This window comes from Kogia breviceps, chromosome 12 (assembly GCF_026419965.1).
Source record: "Kogia breviceps isolate mKogBre1 chromosome 12, mKogBre1 haplotype 1, whole genome shotgun sequence".
Taxonomy (NCBI): domain Eukaryota; kingdom Metazoa; phylum Chordata; class Mammalia; order Artiodactyla; family Physeteridae; genus Kogia; species Kogia breviceps.
Genome location: NC_081321.1, coordinates 40,620,689 through 40,646,378, shown reverse-complemented (window position 1 = coordinate 40,646,378; position 25,690 = coordinate 40,620,689). Strand labels below are relative to the sequence as shown.

General features: G+C 39.4%; 1 protein-coding gene across 9 annotated transcripts in view; it reads left to right on the top strand.

Moving 5' to 3' along the window:
• TFCP2 (transcription factor CP2) overlaps positions 1-25,690 on the top strand; it is a 56,095-nt gene that overhangs the window by 13,989 nt on the left and 16,416 nt on the right. For all 9 annotated transcript variants that reach the window (XM_059082806.2, XM_067009293.1, XM_067009295.1 and 6 more), the window contains 2 exons: positions 24,136-24,287; positions 24,836-24,912. In XM_059082806.2, coding sequence (XP_058938789.1) covers positions 24,136-24,287; positions 24,836-24,912 — 229 coding nt within the window. The remainder of the gene's footprint in view (positions 1-24,135; positions 24,288-24,835; positions 24,913-25,690) is intronic.

The following is a 25,690-nucleotide window of genomic DNA, read 5'->3' as shown; positions in this document are numbered from 1 at the left end:
ATCCTGGTTCCCCAACCAGGGATTGAACCTGCACCCTCTGCAGTGGGAGCATGGAGTCTTAACCACTGGACTGCCAGGGAAGTCCCTCTTCATTCTTTTAAAAAAAATTTAAAAATATTTATTTATTTATTTATTTATTTATTTATTTATTTATTTATTTATTTTGGCTGCACTGGGTCTTAGTTGTGGCATGTGGGATCTTTTAGTTGCAACATGCAGACTTCTTAGCTGCAGCATGCAGACTCTTGCTTGCTTCATGTGGACTTCTTAGTTGCAGCATGCGGACTTCTTAGTTTGCGGCATGTGAACTCTTAGTTGCAGTGTGTCTGCGGGATCTAGTTCCCCAACCAGGGTTCAAACCTGGGTCCCCTGCATTGGGAGCATGGAGTCTTACCCACTGGGCCACCAGGGAAGTCCCTTCATTTTTCTTTGTGCTCCTCAGCCTGAGTAATTTCTTTCCTTCCTTTCTTTCCTTCTTTCCTCCTCTGCTTTTTTTTAAAGCAGAGTCTCAAAGAGATATTTATACACCCATGTTCATGACAGCACTATTCACAATAGCCAAATATCAGAATTTACCCATGGGTCCATTGACAGATGAATGGATAAACAAAATGTGATATATACACACTACTGTATATAAAATAAATACCTAATAAGGACCTACTGTATAGCACAGGGAACTCTACTCAGTACTCTATAATTCAGCCTGAGTAATTTCAGTTTTCCTGTCTTCAAGTTCACTAACTCTTTCTTCTGCCTGGTTGAATCAGATATTGAACCCCTCTAGTGAATTTTTAATTCCTGCTATTGTACTTTTTTGTACAGAATTTCTGTTTGGTTGCTTTTTATACTTCCTGTCTTTCTGTTGCTATTCTGTACTTATTCATACATTGTTCCCCTGGTTTCCTTTATTTATTTGCCCATGGTTTCCTTCAGCTCTTTGAGCATGTTAAAGACAGTTAACTTAAATCTTTATCTAGTAAGTCTAGTATCTGGGCTTGCTAGAGGATGGTTTCAGTCAATTTCTTTTTTCCTGTGAATAGGATGTATTTTCCTTTGTCTTTGTATGCTTTGTAATTTGTTCTTAATTGAAGTATAGTTAAGTCCCTGTGTTATGCAGTAAATCTTTGTTGCTTATCTATTTTATTTTATTTTATTTTTTTGTTTTTTTAAATCTATTTTATTTATAGTAGTTTGTATCTGTTAATTGCATACTCCTAATTTGTCCCTCCTTACTCCCTTTACCCTTTGCTAACCATGAGTTTGTTTTCTATGTCTGTGAGTCTTTTTCTGTTTTGCCTGTAGATCCATTTGTATTATTTTTTTAGATTCAACATACAGGTGATATCATATAATATTTGTCTTTCTCTGTCTGATTTACTTAACTTAGTATAATTTTCTCCAGGTCCATCCATGTAGCTGCAAATGGCAATATTTAATTCTTTTTTATGACTGAGTAGTATTCCATTGTGTGTGTGTGTGTGTGTGTGTGTGTGTGTGTGTGTGTGTATCTACATATATCACATCTTCTTAAACCAATCATTCGTTGATGGTTACTTGGGTCCTTTCCATGTCTTGGCTATTGTAAATAGTGCTGCATGTATCTCTTCGAATTATAGTTTTTGTCTTTTCTGGATATATGCCCAGGAGCAGGATTGCTGGATCTTATGGTAGCTCTATTTTTAGTTTTTTGAGGAAGCTCCATAATTTTTTCCACAGTGGCTGCACCGTTTACATTCCCACCTACAGTGTAGGAGGGTTCCTTTATCTCCACACCCTCTCCAGCATTTATTGTTTGTAGACTTTTTGATGATAGCCATTCTGACTGGTGTAAGGTGATACCTCATTGTGGTTTTGATTTTCATATCTCTAATAATTAGCAACATTGAGTATTTTTTCATGTGCTTGTATGCTTTGTAATTTTTCATTGATAACTGGACATTTTGAGTATTATAATGTGATGTCTCTGGAAATCAGATTCTACTCCCTTCTTAGAGATTACTGTCATTACTGCATGAAAGCTGCAGTTGTCTTTAAGTTTAGTGACTCTTCCAAACTAGTTTTGCAAAGACTGTATTCCTTGCTGTATATGGTCACTGAAGTCTCTTCTGTTATCTCCGCCCTGTCAGTGACTTGACAGAGATTTCCTTAAATTCCTGGATCCAATAAGAAAAGACAAGGAAAAAAGAGAGTGTTCTCTTTTTTTGAATCTATTCATCTCACTTTGTTAGGGAAGCCACTTCAGCCATAGGGATTGAAACAATGGTGAGCCTCTTTGCCAGCTCCTCAGCAATCAAAATCAGTGATCAAGACACATAACCTTGGGAGTTCCCTGCTGGCCTAGTGGCTAGGGTTCTGGGCTTTCACTGCTGTAGCCTGGGTTCAGTTCCTGGTTGGGGAACTGAGATCCCACAAGCTGTGTAGTGTGGCCAAAAAAAAAAAAGAAGGAAAGAAAGAAAGACACATAACCTTTATTTTTGGAGGACAAGATCCCTATTGCCCACCCTAGCACCAGCAAGCTGCAACAGGATCTTGGGCTGTTGTTCCCACTGCTGCCTCGCATGGGACTGGGAGCTGGAGGATGATAGGTGCTATGCCAAATGCTGAAATTAAATAAAATTTACCAGTCTTTTTCTTCATCAGGCACTCCCTTGGATGCTGAAAGTGTTGGACTAGATTTCAGAGTTTCAAAGTAATTACTTTAAGCATTTCTTGCCAGCTCAATAGTTCTTTTGGTGAAAGGACCAATTCTTAGAGCTTCCTACTCTGCTATCTTCCATGACCTCTGTCCTTAATCTACAATAGCCTTTTAGGGCTTCCCTGGTGGCGCAGTGGTTGAGAATCCGCCTGCCTATGCAGGGGACATGGGTTCGTGCCCCTGTCCAGGAAGATCCCACATGCCACGGAGTGGCTGGGCCCGTGAGCCATGGCTGCTGAGCCTGTGCGTCCAGAGCCTGTGCTCCACAACGGTAGAGGCCACAACAGTGAGAGGCCTGCGTACCACAAAAAAAAAAAAAAAAAAAAGCTAGGTATAATAGCCTTTTAATTGGTCCAACCCTGCTTTTAACTCTGCACTCACCACCCCCCACCCAGTCTGTCTACACTGAAACCTTTGTGTGTGTGTATTTTGTTCATTTAAATAAAAAATAATTTCAGACTTGCGGAAGATTTGCAAAAATAGTCTGAAGAATTTCTGCATACCCTTCACCCAGATTCGTTAAATGTTAACTTTTACTGTTTGCTTTATCTTCCTGCCTCTTTCCAGACACCTAGAATTATTCTTTTTCTGAACTGTTAAAGAGTAAGTTGCAGATATGATGCCCCTTAACACCTGAATACTTCAGTGTGCCTTTTTTTGAAACAAGAAAATCTCTTAGTGCAACCACAGTACAATGATCAAAATCAGGAACTTGACGCTGACACAATACCATTATCGAGCTATGGAACGTACTCACATTTCGCTAGTCATCTCATGTCAGTCATCTGACATGTCTTTCTTGTTCTTAATCTAGAATAGTTCCTGAGTCTTTCTTTGTATTTTCATGGCATTGACAATTCGATGAATACAGGGCAGTTATTTTGTAGAATATCCCTCACTTTGGGTTTCTTGTTTTCTCATGATTAAATTCAGTTAATGCTCTTTGGGTAGTAATACCTAAGAAGTGATGCTGAATTCTTCTCTGTGTATCATATTAGGATGCACATGCTATTGATTGGTTCCATTACTGGCAATGTTAACTTTGGCCATTTAGAAAGTGGCATATGCCAGTTTTCTCCCTTGTAAATTTGTCTTTTGTAATTGATAAGTATCTTGTGGGGAGATACTTCGAGACTATGTAAATATCCTATTACTTTTCAGACTTTTACCTATCAATTTTAGTGTTTATTGATGATTCTTGCCCTAATCAGTTATCATTATGATGGTGGGTAATAGATGATTTTCTAATTATGTCCTTCCTTCTAAGTTTGTTAGTTGGCTTTCTACTATATGAAAGAGCTTTTCCAGATAACGTGCATCCCTATCTTCATAGCAGCACTATTTACAATAGCCAAGACATGGAAACAACCTAAATGTCCATCAACAAAGGAATGGATAAAGAAGATGTCGTATATATATATACAATGGAGTATTACTCAGCAATAAAAAAGAATGAAATAATGCCATTTGCAGCAACATGGATGGACCTAGAGATTATCATACTAAGCAAAGTAAGTCAGAAAGAGAAAGACAAATACCATATGATATCACTTATATGTAGAATCTAAAATACAACACAAATGAACATATCTATGAAACAGAAATAGACTCACAGGCATAGAGAACAACTTGTGGTTGCCAAGGGGGAGAGGGAGGTGGGGGAGGGAAGTATTGGGAGTTTGGGTTTAGCAGACGCAAACTATTATATATAGGATGAGGGAACTGTATTCAATATCCTGTGATAAACCATAATGGAAAAGAATATGAAAGAGAATTTATATATATGCATATATATGTATATACATATATAACTGAATCACTTTTTTTTTAATGCGGTACGTGGGCCTCTCACTGTTGTGGCCTCTCCCATTGCAGAGCACAGGCTCTGGACGCGCAGGCTCAACCGCCATGGCTCACGGGCCCAGCCGCTCCACGGCATATGGGATCTTCCTGGACCGGGTCACAAACCTGTGACCTCTCAACCACTGCGCCACCAAGGAAGCCCCTGAATCACTTTTTTAAAAAAAGAAAGAGCTTTTCCTTCCTATTCATTTTTATCAGTGTAGCCTCATAGATTCTTACTTTATTCAATAGATTGCAGTCTTTTACTATCACTGATAGTAAAAGATCAATTGTTTGATCAATTGTTCCAGATTTGGCCAGAGGAACCCCTTCAGGCTGGCTCCACACAGCTGGCCTGTAAAAATTAAAGTCTTCTTAATGCCTTTTGTCCTAACATAACTATCAATAGCACCCTCCTTCACTCACCAAAGTGTCCTTGTTTGAGTGATAAATTACATGATTATCTTACTTAAAATGTAAACCAGATCATGTTACTTTTCTCTTGGAAATGCTCCAGTGATTTTGCATCTCACTTTGAGTAAAAGCTTCAGTTCTGGCATTGTTCCACATGTGGTGCCTCTGTGACCATCTTGTCTGTATCTACCCTTCTCCTTGCTGCTGACCCCAGCCACATCTAGCCACCTTTTGGTTCCTCAAATGCTATGCACACTCCCACCTCAGGGCCTTTGTATTTGCTGTAACTCTTCCTGTGATAGTCTTCTACATTCCTCACTGCCTTGAGGTTTCTGCCTAAATGTCACTTTATCAGAGAGGCCTTCTCTAACTACCATCACATAAAATAGCAAGCATCTCCTTCCCCTCACACCAGCACTCTGCCTTCTCTGTTCTTCTTTATCTTTTCTGCAATATTTGATGTGTTATTCATTTGTTTGCCTCTTTGCCCAACTAGAATAAATGTTCCTTGAAGGCAGAGACTTTGTTCTGTTCTCTGCTATATCCCTAGTACCTTAGAAGAGTGTCTAGTAAATAGTTTGTGCTGATTTGTTGAGTGAATGAACTGAACTCACTCTCACTCTGTTTTGTTTCAAAGGCAAGTACAATAGTATAGCAGTTTCTGAGGCAACTGTTTCTCTCCATTCACACTGATTTTTGTTTTGTTTTTTTTTTGGTGTTTCTTTTTTGCTGTGCTACTTTTTCAGTACTGTTTGCTTTCATTTTTTTCCCCTTCAGCTGTCACCTGTCCATCTTCCAAAGCTTCATCTTTTTGTCCTGAGTTAATCAGTTGTTACTAACTGTTCTTTTTCTTTCCCTTTCATTCAGAGTCTCTTATGATGGACAGATGAAATTCCTCCCTTTGTCACAAAATTTATCCACTACTTTTTAAAAAAATGGCACCGCTGTAAAAATATAAAGAAGTGAGTAAGAATGTTTAACTCCAAATTCAGGATACTGTTGCCTCTGAGAGTTGAAGGGGACTATAACTGAGGAAGTATACAGAGGGCTTTAACTGTTAATGCTCTATTTCTTAATCTGAGTGGAGTATACACAGGTATTTGTTATACTTTTTTTAATAACCTTTTTATGTGTCTGAAATACTGCATAATAAATTTAAGGAAAAAAGTCTCTACTGCATGATCTATTGCTGGCTAGCTTTCCTCATCTTTAAAATCGTCCTATCCCATTCGTTGTTTTCTTACTAAAGGTCTATAGATGTCTCTTTTTATATATATATACATTTATTTATTTTATTTATCTATTTTTGGCTGTGTTGGATCTTTGTTGCTGCGCGTGGACTTTCTCTAGTTGCGGGAGTGGGGGCTACTCTTTGTTGCAGTGTGCGGGTTTCTCATTGCGGTGGCTTCTCTTGTTGTGGAGCCTGGGCTCTAGGTGTGAGGGCTTCAGTAGTTGTGGCACACAGGCTCAGTAGTTGTGGCTCACAGGCTCTAGAGCACAGGCTCAGTAGTTGTGGTGCACGGGCTTAGTTGCTCCGCGGCATGTGGGATCTTCCTGGACCAGGGCTCGAACCCATATCCCCTGCATTGGCAGGCAGATTCTCAACCACTGCGCCACCAGGGAAGCCCCTATAAATGTTTCTTTGCTTTCTTAGTTTTCTTGCCCTTTTATAATTCTTATGGAAGATGACCTACAATCCAATAATGTTGCCATTCCTTACTTATCCTACTTTATTACCTTCTTTTTCTTTTTTCCACCTCCTCCTATCCTGCCCTCATTCTTTATCTGCTTTGTTGGCAGTAGTTTCCAGTTGTAGCTGGTAGTTGACTCCCTATGCATCATCAGGCTAGAATCTGGGAGAAAAATTCGTTTGGGACTTTGGATACACAAATCAGTGTTCTGATTTTTTATTTCACCACTAGTTCATGTTTGGTATGCACAGCAATCCCTGGTTGATTCAGTTAATCACTAAGCAAATTTTTATTCACCCATTCAACAAATATTTGAGTGCCTTGTATGTGCTAGGTTTTGTACAGCTTGATTCTGTAGCTTTGAGTTTTTATCATATGCTCCCTTATGCAGGTGCTGTATCTAGTGCTATGGTGATTAAAAGACAAATCAAGCAGGTTCTTGTTCTCTATTTGCTTACAATTTGGTAGAGAAGATAAGACTTGAATATAAATATGTATGATGCAGGCTAGAAATTGGTTTACCAAAAACACTTATAAAGTGCTATAGGAGTTCAGAACATAGAAATACTACTTCTACCTTCTGAAGGTGGTATCTCAAGAGTAAGATTTGGGGGCTTCCCTGGTGGCGCAGTGGTTGAGAATCTGCCTGCTGATGCAGGGGACACGGGTTCGTGCCCTGGTCCGGGAAGATCCCACATGCCGCGGAGCCGCTGGGCCCGTGAGCCATGGCCGCTGAGCCTGAGCGTCCGGAGCCTGTGCTCCACAACGGGAGAGGCCACAACAGTGAGGCCCGCATACCACAAAAAAAAAAAAAAAAAAAAAAAGAGTAAGATTTGGTCATGCAAAGTTAGAGAATCTGTTCCAGGCAGAGAGGGATTGTAGGAATAATGGAATTGCTGATTATGAAGTTTGTGCATCTTCATAAAAAATAATACTAAATTGTTTTTCCTGGGCTTCCCCCGTGGTGCAGTGGTTGGGAGTCTGCCTGCCAATGCAGGGGACATGGGTTCGTGCCCCGGTCCGGGATGATCCCACGTGTTGTGGAGCGGCTGGACGTGTGAGCCATGGCCACTGAGCCTGTGCGTTTTTCCTGGTATACTTTAAGTGTTTTTGTTGTTCTATATCCTAGCCAATACATTATTTAGTCCGTATTTTAATTTTTGTCAATCTAGTGGGTATGGATTTTATTGTGGTTTTAATTTGTGTTTTCCTGATTTCTTGTGAGTCTGAGCACCTTTTCATATGTTATGTTATTCATGTTGTCTCCTGAGAAGTAAGTATTCAAGTTTTTATTTGTGGTGAGCAGAGGGGTTGGTCTTTTTTATATTAATTTATAGAAATTTAAAATATATTTTGGATCCTCATCTTTTGTCAGTTATGTGTATAGCTGGTATCTTCTTCTGGTTTATGGCTTATCATTTCATTTGTCACTGGTTCCAAAGTTATTAATTTAGTGTATTATAATTTATCAGTCTTCTCCTTTATGGTATATGACTTTAATGTCTTAAGAAATTCTTCCCTACTCTAGACCATAGAATTATTCTTTTTTATTGTCTTCTAAAAGTTTTACATTTTTGCTTCACACTTAACTCTTTAATCCACTTAGTTTTTTTGTTTGTGTTTGTGTTATTTTTTTGAGTGCACCATGCAGCTTGTGGGATCTTAGTTCCCCAACCAGGGATTGAGCCCGGGCCATGGCAGTGAAAGAGCCAAGTCCTAACCAGTGGACCTCTAGGGAACTCCCAGAATTGGTTTTTTTAGTTGAATTTTGTATTGGGTATTGTTAAGGATCCAATTTCATTTTTCCCCATATAGATATCCAGTTTTTCCAATATTGTTAATTAAAAAGTCAGTCCTTTTTTCACTGACCAGTGATATCAGCTCTGTCATAAATCAAATTTTTATATATGTGGGGTCAGTTTATGGGTTCTGTATTCTGTTATATAGTTTAGTTTATCTATCTGAGTCAATACCATTCTGTCTTAATTACTAAAAACTTCAAAATAATATTTGATATCTGACAGGGTAAATCTCTTACGTTTTTTTCTTCTTAAGGAGTATCTTGGCTATTCTTGGTTTTGTTAATTGATAAAATTTTAGAATCAACTTGTCATGTTGAATCTGTTGGAATATTGAGTGGGATTGAATCTACAATCAGTTTGGGAAAAATTGACATCTTTATAATACTCAGTCTTTCAGTCTTTGAACATGATATAACTCTCTATTTAGGACTTACTTGAATATTTCATAAATTTTTCCCTACTTTCATTACTGATTCAGATTCTCATTATTTCTTACCCAGACTGTTGCCTTAGCTTTAAACTGATCTCCCTATCTTTTGTCTCCTTTTTCCAAGAGGCAGCCTAGCATAGTGAGATCTGGAACTATATTTAGGAGTATGAATTCTGGTTCTATCAGGATTGGACAAGTTCCTTAACCTCTGTTGCTTTAATTTAAAATAGAAATAATAATAATAGTACCCACCTCATCAAGTTCTTATGAAAATTAAATGAGTTAATATACATGTTATAAAATAATTAGGACAATGTTAGGCAAACAGTAAATGCTCAATAAATGCTAGCTGTTAGTATTGCTGTGATTTAAATTCTAGTAGTCTAACTCCAGTGCTTACACTCTTAATTCCTATACTTTACTGAAAGGAAGATGAGTTCAAGATACATTTTTCAGATAAAAATTCATAGGACTTGTTAATGGGCATGAAGATAAGGGGAAAGTATCAATCTAGGATACCTTCAAGGGTTCTAGTTTGAACATTCTGATGAATCGTTTGCCATCCAGTACAAGGGTGGGAGGCATAGGGGGAGGGGAGGTAGGCTGAGCAGGTTTGGAGGAAGATTGAGAGTTCTCTTTTGGACCTGGCCCATTCGATATCCTTGAGAGACATCAAAGAGGAGATGTTAGATAGGTATTTAAATATGGAATTTGAAGTTCAAAATAGAAGTCTGGACCTAGTAGATATGTTTGGGAGTCATCAGAATAAGGTATTATTTAAGTGTATGGGAATTAATGAGATCATCTGGGAGTGTAGACAGAGAAGAGCCAAAATCAAGCCCTGAGGTTTTATGGAGGAAGAGGGGTTGTCACAAGGGAGTTGAGGCATTGCTGGTAAGGTAGGAAGAAAATTAGGAGAGGATATTCAGGAGGCCAGAGAGGAGAATAGCCAGTGTAGGAGTTAACAGCTATGGTTTTTGTTTTTGTTTTTTAGGTTTTCTTTTTGTGTGTGTGTGTGGTATGCGGGCTCCCCACTGTGTGGCCTCTCCTGTTGTGGAGCACAAGCTCCAGACGCGCAGGCTCAGCGGCCATGGCTCACGGGCCCAGTCGCTCCACGGCATGTGGGATCTTCCTGGACCGGGGCACGAACCCTTCTCCCCTGCATCAGCAGGCGGACTCTCAACCACTGCGCCACCAAGGAAGCCCCTGTTTTTGTTTTTTCATATTTATTTATTTAGGCTGCACCGGGTCTTAGTTGGGCACACAGGATCTTCATCGTGGCATGTGGGATCTTTAGTTGTGGCATGCAGACTTCTTAGTTGCGGCATGCATGTGGGATCTAGTTGCCCGACCAGGGATTGAATCTGGGCCCTCTCCTTTGGGAGCTCAGAATCTTACCCACTGAACCACCAGGGAAATCCCACTTACAGCTATGTTGAATGCTTCTGAGAGTCGAAGTAAGATGAGCCCAGAGAAGTGACTTTTAGTTTGGCTGCGTGGAAGTCATTGGTGAACAAGACAAGCACTTTCCATGGGGAGTGAAAGCCTAATTGTCATGGTTTGAGGAATGAATCAGAGATGAGGAAATGGACACTCTGAATGCATATAGATAATTTTAGTTATGAAAGATACAAAGTGTAACAGTAGTTGAAGGGAGGTGTGAGAAGATTTTTTTTTTTAAAGATGGGTGATACTCAAATGTGAATATATGCTAATGGGTATAATCCAATAAAGGGAGATTGGTGGTACATGCATGGGGACAAACAAGGGAATAAAGTTCTTGGGAATTGAGAATGCATGGATTCTAAGTCTATGGGTAAGGATTAGCCTTTCCTAGGAGGAGGAATTTTGTGTTCATTGTATCAGGAGCAAAAGAAAAGATGCTTTCAAGGTTGTAGGTTTGGTAGTGAAAGATGCTTAGAAATATTGTGTGAGAGATTTAATTAGTAAAATTGTATGTGGGGAGGCAGTTGTAAGTAACATGCAAATACTCAGAAGCTCTTCACAGGGGTGGTAGACAGCCAAGTGCTCAATAGAGATTTGATAATAAATGATAGCAGCATTTTCTGGACTATTCCATCCACAAGTATAACCCAATCATTGCTGAGTAGCCTAATTATAAAGACCTGGATTTTTCTAATGGGATTATTACTATTCCTATTATAACTGTTGTTGTAATCATTTAAACAGTATTTATTGAGTACCTACTACGGCCAGGCCTTGTTAATACTAGGATGACAAGACAGATGAGGTCCTTGCACTCTTCGGAGTTTGCATTCTTATGGGAGGAGAAGTAAATAGATAGGTAAATAGTAGATAGGTAGGTAGTTAGATAGATAGTTAGATAGATAGATAGATAGATAGATAGATAGATAGATAGATAGATAGAAAACAGATAGATAGGTAATTTCAGGAAAAAAGTGCCATGATGAAAATGCGTACAGTCTGCTTTAGGTAGAGTGACCAGGAATGTCTCTGTGTAGACATGACAGTATAGCAGAGACCTGAAGGATGAAAACGAATCAGGCAGGCAGAATTCTGGAAGTTTAGCTTCTGGACAGAGGAATCAACCATTGCAAAATCTTTGAGTCCTTTTTGTGAAATCAGTTAATTGATACTATCATTCTATTAGTATGAATTGCACAAATAGCCATGTGCGGAGTATTACCGTGCATCACCTTTAGAAATATCTTTGGACCATTGAACAGGAGCTCTTGATTACATTTTTTCCTCAGGAATGTTTTGAACAGGTACTGCTTTATGCCAGGCATTGAGTAATAATAAAGAAGGATAAAACTTGGATAAAATTTGTTTACTGTTTCCTCTCTGCCCAAAACAGTGCCAGGCCCATAAGTGCACACAAAATATTGAATGAATGGATAAATAAACTTGGATTTATATTTGCTATTTACTAGCCATTTAACCATGGGCAAATTATTCAACATCTCAAATTACTTGATCCTCAGTTTCTTCAACTGGCAAATAAGGAGGGGAGACAGTTGCTCCTACCCCACAGTATTATTGTTTGGATTAAGTGCTAGTTTACACGTAAAAAAAATCAATGGTAGTAGTTGAGTGGGAGTGGAGGGGAGCAAGGGAAGAGAGCTACAGTTTGTCAGCTGAAACTTTTAAAGAGGGAAAAGAGAGGTGGGGAGTATATTGAGTGATGAGACTGAACAGGTAACCTGGGTCGTTTGGAAGGGCCTCGAGTGCTGTGTTGAGGAGCTAGTGCTTTATCATGATTTCATTGGGAAGCCACTTTAGATTTACATTTTTAAAGGTTACTCTGGCTGTAGATTGGAGGATAATGATAAAAAGCTAGTTATCATTCCTGAGAAGGGTTGAAGCTTAGTGAACTGGGTGTCTTTTGCTCTGCATATCCTTAGAAATGCAAATTAATTCTCTATCATCTGTCTATTCATCTACCTACCTACCTACCTATCTGCCTTCTGTCTATAAGAGGAAGGGAGCAAGTAACAGATCTGCTTTGACTGCATCATCTCCAGGGAATATGTTGGCCATTTTAGAAGAAAGGGCCTTCCTCAGAGATGCGGTCTGGAGGCTTCCCTGGTGGCGCAGTGGTTGAGAGTCCGCCTGCCGATGCAGGGGACACGGGTTCGTGCCCCGGTCTGGGAGGATCCCAAGTGCTGCGGAGCGGCTGGGTCCGTGTTCCATGGCCGCTGAGCCTGCACATCTGGAGCCTGTGCTCCGCAACAGGAGAGGCCACAACAGTGAGGGGCCCCCGTACCACGCACACACACACACACAAAAAGATGTGGTCTGAAGGAGGAGGAATTTTCATAAGCCCTGCCACTCTTGAGTATAAAGGGGAGAGGGATAGCTAAAGTCTTTTTACCATTTCATGGGTCTGGTATTCTGATACTTTTAGGAGTTCCCCAAAAGTCATTAGTGATTAAAGCATTAACAAACAGAAAAATGTCTGTGTGTGTCTTTCACTGCAGGGAGGAATGGGGGACTAGGGAGATTGTCCAGCTTTGAAGCTGGCTAGCTGGGCTTGGTAGCGGGGATGGAATGAGCAAGGCAGAAGAAGAACCTCAAAGGTGGTGAGTGATTCTTGCTAGTGAAGAAGGAGGGAAGCTTAACTGCAAAACAAAGACAAAAACAAAAACAAAAACAAAAGAACTGGTAGACATTTTGGACCTGAAAAGAAGCTTTGAGGTTCGGCAATATAAGGGGCTAAGCGTGGTTTCCGTTAGTCACAGGAAAACAAAAACAAAAAACTATTGTTGTTTTCCCAGATAGGTCATAATATGATGCTGGATATCAGATCTTTGAATACTGAAATGGGAGCTCTATTTTTTTTATATCAAAACTGCCAGATTCCCTGGAATATATAACCCATGGTTGTCATCCATCACCTAAATGGGAAGAGTCGGTGATTTCAGAAATTTAATGAAAGAGCCTGGTACTAATGATGCCACAGGTGATGTTTTCAATTAGCAGTGTTTTAATGAGATTTGTAGGCTGTAAGAGCTAATCCTGTAATGTTGGAAAAAAACAGAAAGCAGGCCTATATCTGGCAAATCTCCTGAGGTGGGGCTTTGCTGATTCAGATTGCTTTGACTAAACTTTTAATATCTTACAAGCTCTCTGGAAGTAAATTTGTATCTGATATTGGTCAGATACTTTTCAGCTTCCAAAGTAAGTAAGGCTTCTAGACAGATTTGAAATGAGAAGTTTTTAAAGGAAAATAAAAAACACATTGCTTATAGAAGGAAATAAGTGGTAATTGGCAAATAATTCAGCATGGCAGAAATGAGGGAGATTCAAGAACTTGGAGGGGGACTTCCCTGGTGGTCCAGTTGCTAAGACTCCACACTCCCAATGCAGGGGGCCCAGGTTCGATCCCTGGTCAGGGAACTAGATCCCACATGCTGCAACTAAAGATCCCGTGTGCTGCAACTAAAAAGATCCCGTGTGCTGCAACCAAGACCCAGTGCGGCCAAATAAATAAATAAATATTTAAAACAACAACAAAGACTTGGAGGGAAAAAAGAAATTAGCTTCATTTTTGGGTAAACTTTGAGATGTACATAATAAATGACAACAATTCAAATTTCTGGTCTCCTAACTGCTAAAGAATGGTTTATACCTAGAAGCACTTCTTAAAGTGCTTAAAGAACATTAAGCCCAGTTTTGAGATCTGGAAAAAAGTTCCAGAAACAATATTCATAAAGAAGGGCTGTCAGATGAACAATATCTCTTTCAAGGACATCATCAGCATAAAATCCAGATGTGTTGTTTTTATCTACTGCTTGCTTGTGTTTGGAAGTCATATCGAACAGTCCCTTTTCCAGGTTTGAAGTTGAAGTTTGAAGTTCCAGGGGAGTAGGGTTAAACTACTCAGGGCAGAGTTGTATAAAGCACCTACTATAAACATAGTAGGCCCTTTTGAGTTACGTAATCTTTACTATTTTTAAATAATTCATTTGTGCTTCCTCAAGTATTAGTAATACCGTAAGGACAATGAACTGGAATGTAGGAAAACACTAGGTGTTTGTAGAATAATTTAGTAAGATTTGTTGCTGTGCAGAGATAGAAATTTAGATGACAATGATGCTGTGTGCTCTGTAAGGGGATCTTATCTATAACTTTTAAATTTAAATTAATTTATTTTTGGCTACATTGGGCTTTGTTGCTGCGCATAGGCTTCTCTCTAATTGTGGTGAGTGGGGGCTACTCTTCATTGCGGTGTGCAGGCTTTTCATTGCAGTGGCTTCTCTTGTTGTGGAGCACGGGCTCTAGATGCATGAGCTTCAGTAGTTGTGGCATGCAGGCTCAGTAGTTGTGGCTCACGGGCTCTAGAACGCAGACTCATAGTCGTGGCACACAGGCTTAGTTGCTCCGCGGCATGTGGCATCTTCCCGGACCAGGGCTTGAACCCGTGTCCCCTGCATTGGCAAGCGGATTCTTAACCACTGCGCCACCAGGGAAGCCAAGCCCCTCAGACTTCACTTTTGATGAAACCTGATATCAGCATTTTTGGCAGCCATGTCACATTGCTTGTCTCACAAATAATTTTTTTTTTAAAGTCCTAGTCTTTCTCACATATATTGGGCCATTTTGTTGTTGCTGTTGTTAGTTCTAAGTGCATGACTTTATATTTATCCTTATTACATTTTATCCTGTTAGATTTAGCCTCCTATTCCAGCCAATTAGAATTACTTTAAAAGTTGATCCTATCATGTATGAAATTACTTTCCCATCCCAGATTCCTGTCATTTGCATATTTGATCATCGTCCTCTTTAGTGTCCTCATCGAAGTCATTTATTTATAAAACATGTTGCAGAGGACAGGTTTCTCTGCGGTCCTGTGGCATATCACTAAACCTTCTTCTAGACTTACCTGCACTCTAGGTGCAGTTGTATAGTTATCTTAAAGCCACTTATAAAATGCATATTTTTCACCTTCAGCAAGGATATCAAGAGAGACTTTTATGCATTGCTGAAATCCAGATATATTTATGCTTATAGCATTCCCTGGTCAAACCATATTAAAAAAGGAAAATGAGGTAGTTTGGTTATGGCTTCCAGTGATTTTTGATGCCCTGCCTAGATAACTCATAAACTATTCTTTGAATAACCTTTTCTGCAGTCTTGCCTTGGACTTCATATCAGATCGCTCTGGTATAAGGTATGAAGAATATACTCTTTTTTCATTTTGAAAATTGCTACTACAGACATAAAAAGCTAATATGATATTTGGCATTATCAGAATCATGAGATTTGTCTGAGTGTACACCCACAGTGTCACCAATGGATCTCATCTGCACATTCTTTAATTCTCCTGGTATATAATTTCATCCAGGTATATAATTTCATTCCAGGCACTTTTTTTTTTTTTTTTTTCGGTACGCGGGCCTCTCACTGTTGTGGCCTCTCCCGTTGCAGAGCACAGGCTCCGGACGCGCAGGCTCAGCGGCCATGGCTCATGGGCCTAGCCGCGGCATGTGGGATCTTCCCAGACTGGGGCACAAACCCATGTCCCCTGCATCGGCAGGCGGACTCTCAACCACTGCTCCACCAGGAAAGCCCCCAGGCACTTTTTGATAGTCTTATGTATCATGATCTATTAATCCCATATTTGGTCTTCTTTTTCTATTCTCAAGATGGTTTTTCTTTACAGAAAAGATAGAAGAAGAAACAGGAATTGAGATGTTCTTCTGTCTCTGCTTTATATTAATTAGTAATATGCCATTTACATCAAAGAGTGTACCTGTGCCTTCTCTTACCTGATTTGCAAGCCTCAGCACATTCTGGGCTTCAGCTCAAGCTTGCTTTTTATATATATTGTTGCCACTTTCTAAAAAATAGTTTCTTTCAGGGCTTCCCTGGTGGAGCAGTGGTTGGGAGTCCGCCTGCCGATGCAGGGGACACGGATTCGTGCCCCGGTCCGGGAGGATCCCACATGCCACGGAGCGACTAGGCCCGTGAGCCATGGCCGCTGAGGCTGTGCGTCCAGAGCCTGTGCTACGCGACGGGAGAGGCCACAACAGTGAGAGGCCCACGTACGGGGCCTCCCTTCTTTTTTCTCTCTATCTCAGATAATGTGGGGTTGGCAGATTTCATTTTTGAGAACTTTTTCCCATCTCAGACTTTGAGATTGAGTCCTGTCTTCTTCACTGTTTGAAGCCTGCTCTCACTGTGTTCCTTCTTCTTCCAGCCTACCTGCTTTGGTTGCTTTCTTTTGAGGCTCTCACCACTTCCTCTTTTCTGATCAGTTTCTCTTTCTGAACCTAAGTTGATTGGTCAACTTAGGTTCAGAATTATAATTCTACTTATTCTGCCATCTGGATGATAGAACAATTAGCAAGGCAAATTTTTTACTATATATGCTGCTTTCTAGTTGAATGAGATTTTTCACCAGACGTTCAGGTAGCAAAAATCTTTTACCACTTTGTGACAGAGGGCTCCTACCAAGAAAGTCAGTTAATTTCACCATTACTCGATAGTTAGGGCATCTCACTGGCTTCATGTTAAAACTTGCAGGGCTATCTCTCCTGGCCAGGTGTCCTCCCTGATCTGCCCTTCCATCCTTCCCACAAATCCAAGGAAATCAGTCTGCTGTCCTCTCCTCTTTAAAAGTGTTATGACCAGTTATTTACTGGATATTTTTTTCTTTTGAAGCTGACCTCAGTGTAGGGTGTGGTCTTTTCAGTTCTTGCCCTTTCATTCTGTAACTAACATAGGGATATTGACATGTTTTATTTCATGTTTTATTTTCATAATGATGGAGTCTAAAGTGTTATAAATAGGGAAGTAGAAGTGCATGGCATTAAAAAATAAATTATTTATTTATTTTTGGCTGAGGTGGGTCTTTGTTGCTGTGCGTGGGCTTTCTCTAGTTGCAGCGAGCAGGGGCTACTCTTCATTGTGGTGTGAGGGCTTCTCATTGCTGTGGCTTTGTTGCGGAGCACGGGCTCTAGGTATGCGGGCTTCGGTAGCTGTGGCTTGAAGGCTCTAGAGCACAGGCTCAGTAGTTGTGGCACACAGGTTTAGTTAACTCCGCGGCATGTGAGATCTTCCCAGACCAGGTCTCAAACCCGTGTCCCCAGCATTGGCAGGCGGATTCTTAACCACTGCACCATCAGGGAAGCCCAGAAGTTCATGGCATCTTATTGTCCCAAGTTAGTTTCTAATTTCCTTAGGTGCTGTGGACATCTGTCTGTTTGCCTCTTACTCAAGGTAAAGTTCATCAAACCTCACCCTCTCCTTGCTCCAGGCTGTCTAGAAGAGGGTTTCAAGAGATGGTAAGCCTGGGGGAGAAGGTTAAACCATAGCTGTGCATTAGTAGAGACCATTAAGAGGCTGTCTTATGTCACAGGGTAACTTATACCTCAGAGGACCCTGAAGCAGCTCTTCATGGAATCCCAGTTATGTACAGGAAAGATCATACCTGATATTGTTTCTGTTCCTCAATTACTTCCACTCAAATGCTTTCTGCTAGGCCTCTACTCCATGTGTGGATTTCTACTTAGCAGTGCACATTTTTAACATATACTTAACTTATTTTTAACAGTTCAGATTTCTGTATCCTTATATTTGATCAGAGATACTGTGAGATGTTGAAAATTCGAAAATGATCAAAATGTATTAGGGCTGGACTTCCCTGGTGGCGCAGTGGTTGGGAATCCGCCTGCCAATGCAGGGGACACGGTTTTGAGCCCTGGTCCTGGCAGATCCCACATGCTGTGGAGCAGCTAAGCCCATGCGCCACAACTACTGAACCTGTGCTCTAGAGCCTGCGAGCCACAACTACTGAGCCTAGGGCCTAGAGCCTAGAGCCCGTGGTCCTCAACAAGAGTAGCCACCACAATGAGAAGCCCACACACGCAACAAAGAGCAGCCCCCGCTCACTGCAACTACAGAAAGCCCATATGCAGCAATGAAGACCCAATGCAGCCAAAAATAAATAAAGAAATAAATTTATTTTAAAAAAATGTATTAGGGCTGAATATTCTGGAGAAACAAATAAAAATATAAATCATGTCAACAAGTGTTTACTAAGCACACAAAAGAGAAGTTACTCCCTTTAAATAGCTCATGTTTCATTGGAATGAATTAAGTAGATGAGGCAATCAAAGAATATAATAAAATGCTAAATTATACATTGGTAGCAACTACTTAGAGTCCACTAGAGTTGGTTTTCCAACTCTGTACTCAGTTTATGTCTAAGAAGGAGCAGCCTTCTGTATTTCTAAAATTGTTTCTCGCTGAATGTTTGTTATTGTTTTGGTGTAAACAGGGGCCTAGAGCTGGGTTTGCCAGTGACCTTTAGCCCCCACCTCTAGGAATGTGGAACTGAGGGGTATTCTTGCTCCCGCAGCAGAGTGAAAGCAACACAGTGTGGTGGGAACATGAGTAATTCAAATATATTTGAGCATTTTAGATTTTAAAATCTCATGAGATAATACAGTTTTATTTTATTTTATTTTATTTTTTAAAATTTATTTGTTTATTTGGCTGCATTGGGTCTTAGTTGCATCGTGCAGGCTTAGTTGCTCTGCGGCATGTGGGATCCTAAGTTCCCTGACCAGGGCTCGAACCCGCGTCCCCTGCATTGGAACGCGGACTCCTAACCACTGGACCACCAGGGAAGGCCCCGATAATACAGTTTTGTGTATTTGGGTTGGCTGTGCTGTTTTGAGTTAATTTTAAGGGTAACTTTTAGAATGAATTTTAGAATTCCGGCCTCAAATGACAGTCCTTTGCTTAGTCATGAGGGGTTAGGTGTAATGCCACATTATATTGAGAAGACTAGGAACTGTTGTTATATATTAACCTTACTAGGCACTGATACTTGAGAAGAAAAAAACCCCTACATTCATAATGTTTTAGCTGTTGCTATGTTGCAAAATCCAGTTTGCCTTGATTCCTGGTAATAGCTACTAATCTTTCAAGGAATTACCAGATATGATGCATTTGAGGATGATAAGGCAACAAAGTCTCCTAAAGACTAACCTCATGTTTCTTAATTTTGTAGTGTTTTGCTTTATTTTCTATACTGTTTGCTGTGGGAGCAGAGTGGTAGCTTCCTGATTTTGAGAAGAGGAAGAACTGGGACAGAGTACTTTTTTAGAAACCCCACTGCTTCTGCAGTTTTGTATAATCTCATGGGAACAATAGTATGTTTCGCCTGACAAATTAATATGGACAGAAAGAAGGATTCCACACCTTCTCCACTCTTAATCCCACCCGTGTAAGCAAAGCACACACACCTTCAGGCCTAAGGAAGAGGAAAGCACCGTTTGTTTTTCTTGCCTTTGAAATACTTTTTAGCAACAAGAAACCTGTGTTTCATAAACACTGGTTTGTATCTCTGCTGACTGGATTCAACTCATAACATACATGTCTTTGCTATTTAGACATCAGCAGAAAGAAATTTCTTTTCTAACCTTCCCTTTTTTTTTTTTTTTTTTAACATTCATGCCATTAAATTTTTATTGTACTTATGTGTATTCTTAGGTCAATAATCAGAACACTTGCTGCTTGTTTCATATTCCAATAAGAATTTATAATGTTATATATATGATTCATGTGATTGCAGTCACTTTTCTATCAATTGTTGTTTTTGCCTGAGTGTAATAACCTTATAGTCTAATGTTTGGGGATAATGTAGACTGCTGAGGGATGTAGGTGCATATAAGGAATGCCTTTCCATCTGTGGATAGTAAAATTGATTTTGATCTCTTTGTTTTACAGTATAAGCATAATATTTAAATTACAGGTAAAGGTTTGAGTGTATTTCATTTTGAATGTGAGGAATGTTGACAAGGATCACTGGATCCCTGACCTCTAACCCCTTAGAATCTCAGTTGTTTTTTTTATGTTATGTATTTGTTGCCTTTCTTTTATACCTGGAAGTACACTGTGGCCTATACATATTTTTTCTATTAAAAAAAAAACTTCATTGTAGAAAATTTCAAACATATGTAAACAAAATAGTGTAATAAACCCTCTTGTACCTATTCCCCAGCTTTAAAAATTACAACATGTTACTACTATTTTATCATTTATACCATTTCCCATCCTCCAGTCAATAATTTATTTTTTTCTTTTAGGTAAAATTTATATGGGTTGAAATGTACTAATTTCAGCTGTACAGTTACGACCATGTAACCCACACACATCTAAACATAATATAGAACACTTTTATCTTCCCAGGAAGTTCCCTGTATACCTTCCAAGTCAATCCCCACCCTGCTAGCAAGCCACTGTGCTCTTTAATTTTGCCTGTTTTAGAACATCATATAAATGGGATCATGCATGATATAGTCTTTTTTTCTGGCTTCTTTTGTTCAGTATCATGTCTGTGAGATTCATCCATTTTGTTGCATTCCTTGTTTTGCTGAGTAGTATTCCGTTGTATGAGTATACCACAGTTTGTAATCCATTTTCTTAATTATGAACATTTGGATTCTTTACAGTTTTTGCTTTTATGCCATGGACATTCATGTATAAGTCTGTGGTTGGTCTTATATTTTCATTTCTTTTGGATAAATACATATGAGTAGAATTGCTGGATCAAAGGGCTGATGCATGTTTACTCTTGTAAGAGACTGCCTAACCTTTTTCTAAAGTGGTTGTATCATTTTATATTCCTACTGGCAAAGTATGAGAGTCCAAGTTGCTCTACAGCCTTGCCAACATTTGGGTTGTCATTCTTTTTCATTTTAACTGTTCTAGTGAGTATATATACATATTTTTAAAATTAAAATACATTTTATTTTGAGAATTTCGTGGCATGTCTTGAGATAATTTGAAATACTCTTTAATTTGGTACAGCTCTTAAGATCCTTTTAGAGTTTGATCTGGACTGAATGCTGATCACAACAGTTGGTCTCCAGGGCCCAGAATATTCTTTCTCCCTAACCATAGTTAGGACTTCTGAGGGAAAAAAAAAATTTTTTTTTAAACATCTTTATTGGAGTATAATTGCTTTACAATGGTATGTTAGTTTCTGCTGTATAACAAAGTGAATCAGATATACATATATCCCCACATCTCCTCCCTCTTGCGTCTCCCTCCCACCCTCCCTATCCCACCCATCTAGGTGGTCACAAAGCACCGAGCTTATCTCCCTGTGCTATGCAGCTGCTTCTCACTAGCTATCTATTTTACATTTGGTAGTGTATATATGTCCATGCCACTCTCTCACTTCATTCCAGCTTACCCTTCCCCCTCCCCGTGTCCTCAAGTCCATTCTCTACGTCTGTTCTTTATTCCTGTCCTGCCCCTAGGTTCTTCAGAACCTTTTTTTTTTTTTTTTAGATTCCATATATATGTGTTAGTATACGGTATTTGTTTTTCTCTTCTGACTTACTTAACTGTATGACAGACTCTAGGTCCATCCACCTCACTACAAATCTCAATTTTGTTTCTTTTTATGGCTGAGTAATATTCCATTGTATATATGTGCCACATCTTCTTTATCCATTCATCTGTCGATGGACACTTAGGTTGCTTCCATGTCCTGGCCACTGTAAATAGAGCTGCAGTGAACATTGTGGTACATGACTCTTTTTGAATTATGGTTTTCTCAGGGTATATGCCCCATAGTGGGATTGCTGGGTCGTATGGTAGTTCTATTTTTAGTTTTTAAAGGAACTTCCATACTGTTCTCCATAGTGGCTGTATAAGTTTACCTTCCCACCAACAGTGTAAGAGGGTTTCCTTTTCTCCACACCCTCTCCAGCATTTACTGTTTGTAGATTTTTTTTTTTTTTTTTTTGCGGTACGCGGGCCTCTCACTGTTGTGGCCTCTCCCGTTGCGGAGCACAGGCTCCGGATGCGCAGGCTCAGCGGCCATGGCTCACGGGCCCAGCCGCTCCGCGGCACGTGGGATCTTCCCAGACCGGGGCACGAACCCGTGTCCCCTGCATCGGCAGGCGGATTCTCAACCACTGCGCCACCAGGGAAGCCCTGTTTGTAGATTTTTTATGATGGCCATTCTGACTGGTGTGAGGTGATACCTTATTGTAGTTTTGATTTGCATTTCTCTAATGATTAATGATGTTGAGCATTCTTTCATGTGTTTATTGGCCATCTGTATATCTTCTTTGGAGAAATGTCTATTTAGGTCTTCTGCCCATTTTTGGATTGGGTTGTTTGTTTTTTTTTTGATATTGAGCTGCATGAGCTGCTTGTAAATTTTGGAGATTAATTCTTTGTCAGTCGCTTCATTTGCAAATATCTTCTCCCATTCAGAGGGTTGTCTTTTCATCTTGTTTATGGTTTCCTTTGCTGTGCAAAAGCTTTTAAGTTTCATTAGGTCCCATTTGTTTATTTTTGTTTTTATTTCCATTTCTCTAGAAGGTGGGTTAAAAAGGATCTTGCTGTGATTTATGTCATAGAATGTTCTGCCTGTGTTTTCCTCTAAGAGTTTGATAGTGTCTGGCCTTACATTTAGGCCTTTAATCCATTTTGAGTTTATTTTTGTGTATGGTGTTAGGGAGTGTTCTAATTTCATTCTTTTACATGCAGGTGTCCAGTTTTCCCAGCACCACTTTTTGAAGAGGCTATCTTTTCTCCATTGTATATTCTTGCCCCCTTTATCAAAAATAAGGTGACCATATGTGTGTGGGTATATCTCTGGGCTTTCTGTCCTGTTCCATTGATTTATATTTCTGTTTTTGTGCCAGTACCATACTGTCTTGATTACTGTAGCTTTGTAATATAGTCTGAAGTCAGGGAGCCTGATTCCTCCAGCTCCGTTTTTTGTTCTCAAGTTTGCTTTGGCTATTCGGGGTCTTCTGTGTTTCCGTACAAATTGTGAAATTTTTTTGTTCTAGTTCTGTGAAAAATGCCATTGGTAGTTTGATAGGGATTGCATTGAATCTGTAGATTGCTTTGGGTAGTATAGACATTTTCCCAATGTTGATTCTTCCAATCCAAGAACATGGTATATCTCTCCCTGAGGGAAAATTATTTCTAATCTTTTCCATCCATTGTAGCCCCTTATTGTTTCCGAAATGTTTTCTCGTATATTTACTCTTTGCAGCAAATGTGGTTCCCATTTTATAGATGAAGGAATGAAGACTCAAGAGAGCTTGCCCAAGATTTGCCCAAAGTTTCTAGAGACTGAAAGCTAGGATTTCAAACTTGGTCCAGTACTCTTTAGCACATAAGAATGAGCAACATATTAGAATTCATTGGATGTGTCTCTTTGGTTTGCAAATTTATGTAAACTGAGAGGTATAAGAAGCTTTTTCTTGGAGAAGATAGCTGGTAGGGATATATCAATATTAGTTGTAGTCCACAGAATGTAAACTGACCTTGAAATATATACTGGTCATTGATTTGTGCTTTTCATGTGGTTTCTTGGAATTTTGGTTATTGTTTTAATCCTTAGAGTAGATGAGCTGACATGGTTATAAAGATTCTGCAGTTGGTACCTTTCTGGGAACAACTACATTACTGAGTATCCTAAATTGACATTTGGGAACTCTGCATACAATTTTCAGAGCCCTTTTAGGAGCCCCTGTCTATGATTCCTAGAAACACTCTCTTTGGACACTTAAGTGGTTTTAGTAGTGAATGTCTGTCATTGCCCACATTGTTGTGGTCAGAGGGATATTACAGCAGGTAATTTGAACTGAATGGTTAGGAAGAAACTTCTCCAAGGTGTGTAATGTTTATGGTTTTCCAAAGTGAATTGCAGTTAATGGTTTCAGTAATAAATCGGCTCTTACACCATTGTCAGATGTTAAAGTAAGTCATTTGTTTGTTTTATTTCAGTGATGTCCTAGCATTGCCCATTTTTAAGCAAGAAGAGTCAAGTTTGCCTCCAGATAATGAGAATAAAATCCTCCCTTTTCAATACGTGCTTTGTGCTGCCACCTCTCCAGCAGTGAAACTCCATGATGAAACCCTGACATATCTCAATCAAGGTTAGATGTGGTGTTATTCCTTAGTATTATTGCAGACCTGCTGGATTCATGATATTTAATTAGGTACACTTATATGTAAAAAGTACATCGTTCTAGTGTGACCTGTTAAAGTCAAAGCCTCAGTGTCGTATTTGATATATATTACTGTTTTTTTTTTTTGTCTACCTATCCATTTTTAGTTCCAGTCTCGCTCTTTCTAATCCATGTTCCCTGGACATCCCCACTGGTCACTGTCTGAGAAGTATGACTGTATCCAGCTCTATTATTTACCAGTTGTGTGGCCTTGGACAAGTTGATTAAATTATATGTTTCAGTTTCCTTATATGTGAAACTGGAATTGATAATACCTTAGAGAATTGTATCAATTAAATGATATAATTTATGAAAACACTTAGCACTGTGCCTAGCATAAAGTAAAGGATTATGGTTGTTACTAATACTAATAATGTTATATACTCTTGTATACTCAACCAACTGAATTTCATTCTTTCTGAATCTTGGGAAGTTAATTTATGATGAATATAATATGTAGTTACTTTTTGTTCTAGGCCAGTCTTATGAAATCCGAATGCTAGACAATAGGAAACTTGGAGAACTTCCAGAAATTAATGGCAAGTTGGTGAAGGTAAAAGAAAACAAGTAAATCGTTCCTCTCCATAATATCCTTTTACTGACCCTTTTTGGATTAATATTTTTTCTTTCATAAAGGGCTTGGTGGTATCTCTTACCTGCTACAGTTTGCTAGCAGAGTGGTAAACTGTTGTGTTACTTCTTTGGGGTCAGAGTGAGCCCACCTATTCACATGGATTTTTCAGAGCTGCAGAAACGAAAGCTTAGCACTCCATGTCAGGAGAGTCTCATGGCTCACTGAAGTTCTTTTTGGGTGGAATAAAGTAACCTCCTTGAGATCTTTAGAGAAGTTCCAGTGTCTCTTTGGATACTTGGTCTAGTGGCAAAGAAACCAGAAGCTACTGTTAATGAATAGCAGTTTTCTTAGTCTGGACTGACAGTAATGAATTCACAGTATAATTGAGACAGAGGGGTTTGGTCAGCTTCTGTAGAAGATGATGAGAGGGATATTAATAGGCACTTCCACAAAAGGAAAGTTGATGGAAACAGCCCCTACCTACCCTCAATGTTTACAGGTTGTATGGTGGGTTAGCAAGCAGGCGACTTGGTGAGATTTTCATATGTATCTGAAGAGCTGAGCCAGATATTACACGGTAACAGTAGAGGCATGTAGAAATGCTTCCAATGGAGTCCTTTATGCCTAGTTACCAATCAAGGCTGATGTTTAAGCCAAGTTTTAAATATGGTACTAGTTAACTATAATATAGATTATATTTGAGCATTTATAAAGTTTGCCTTGAAATACAGTATGGTATGGGTTTTAGAGTATAACA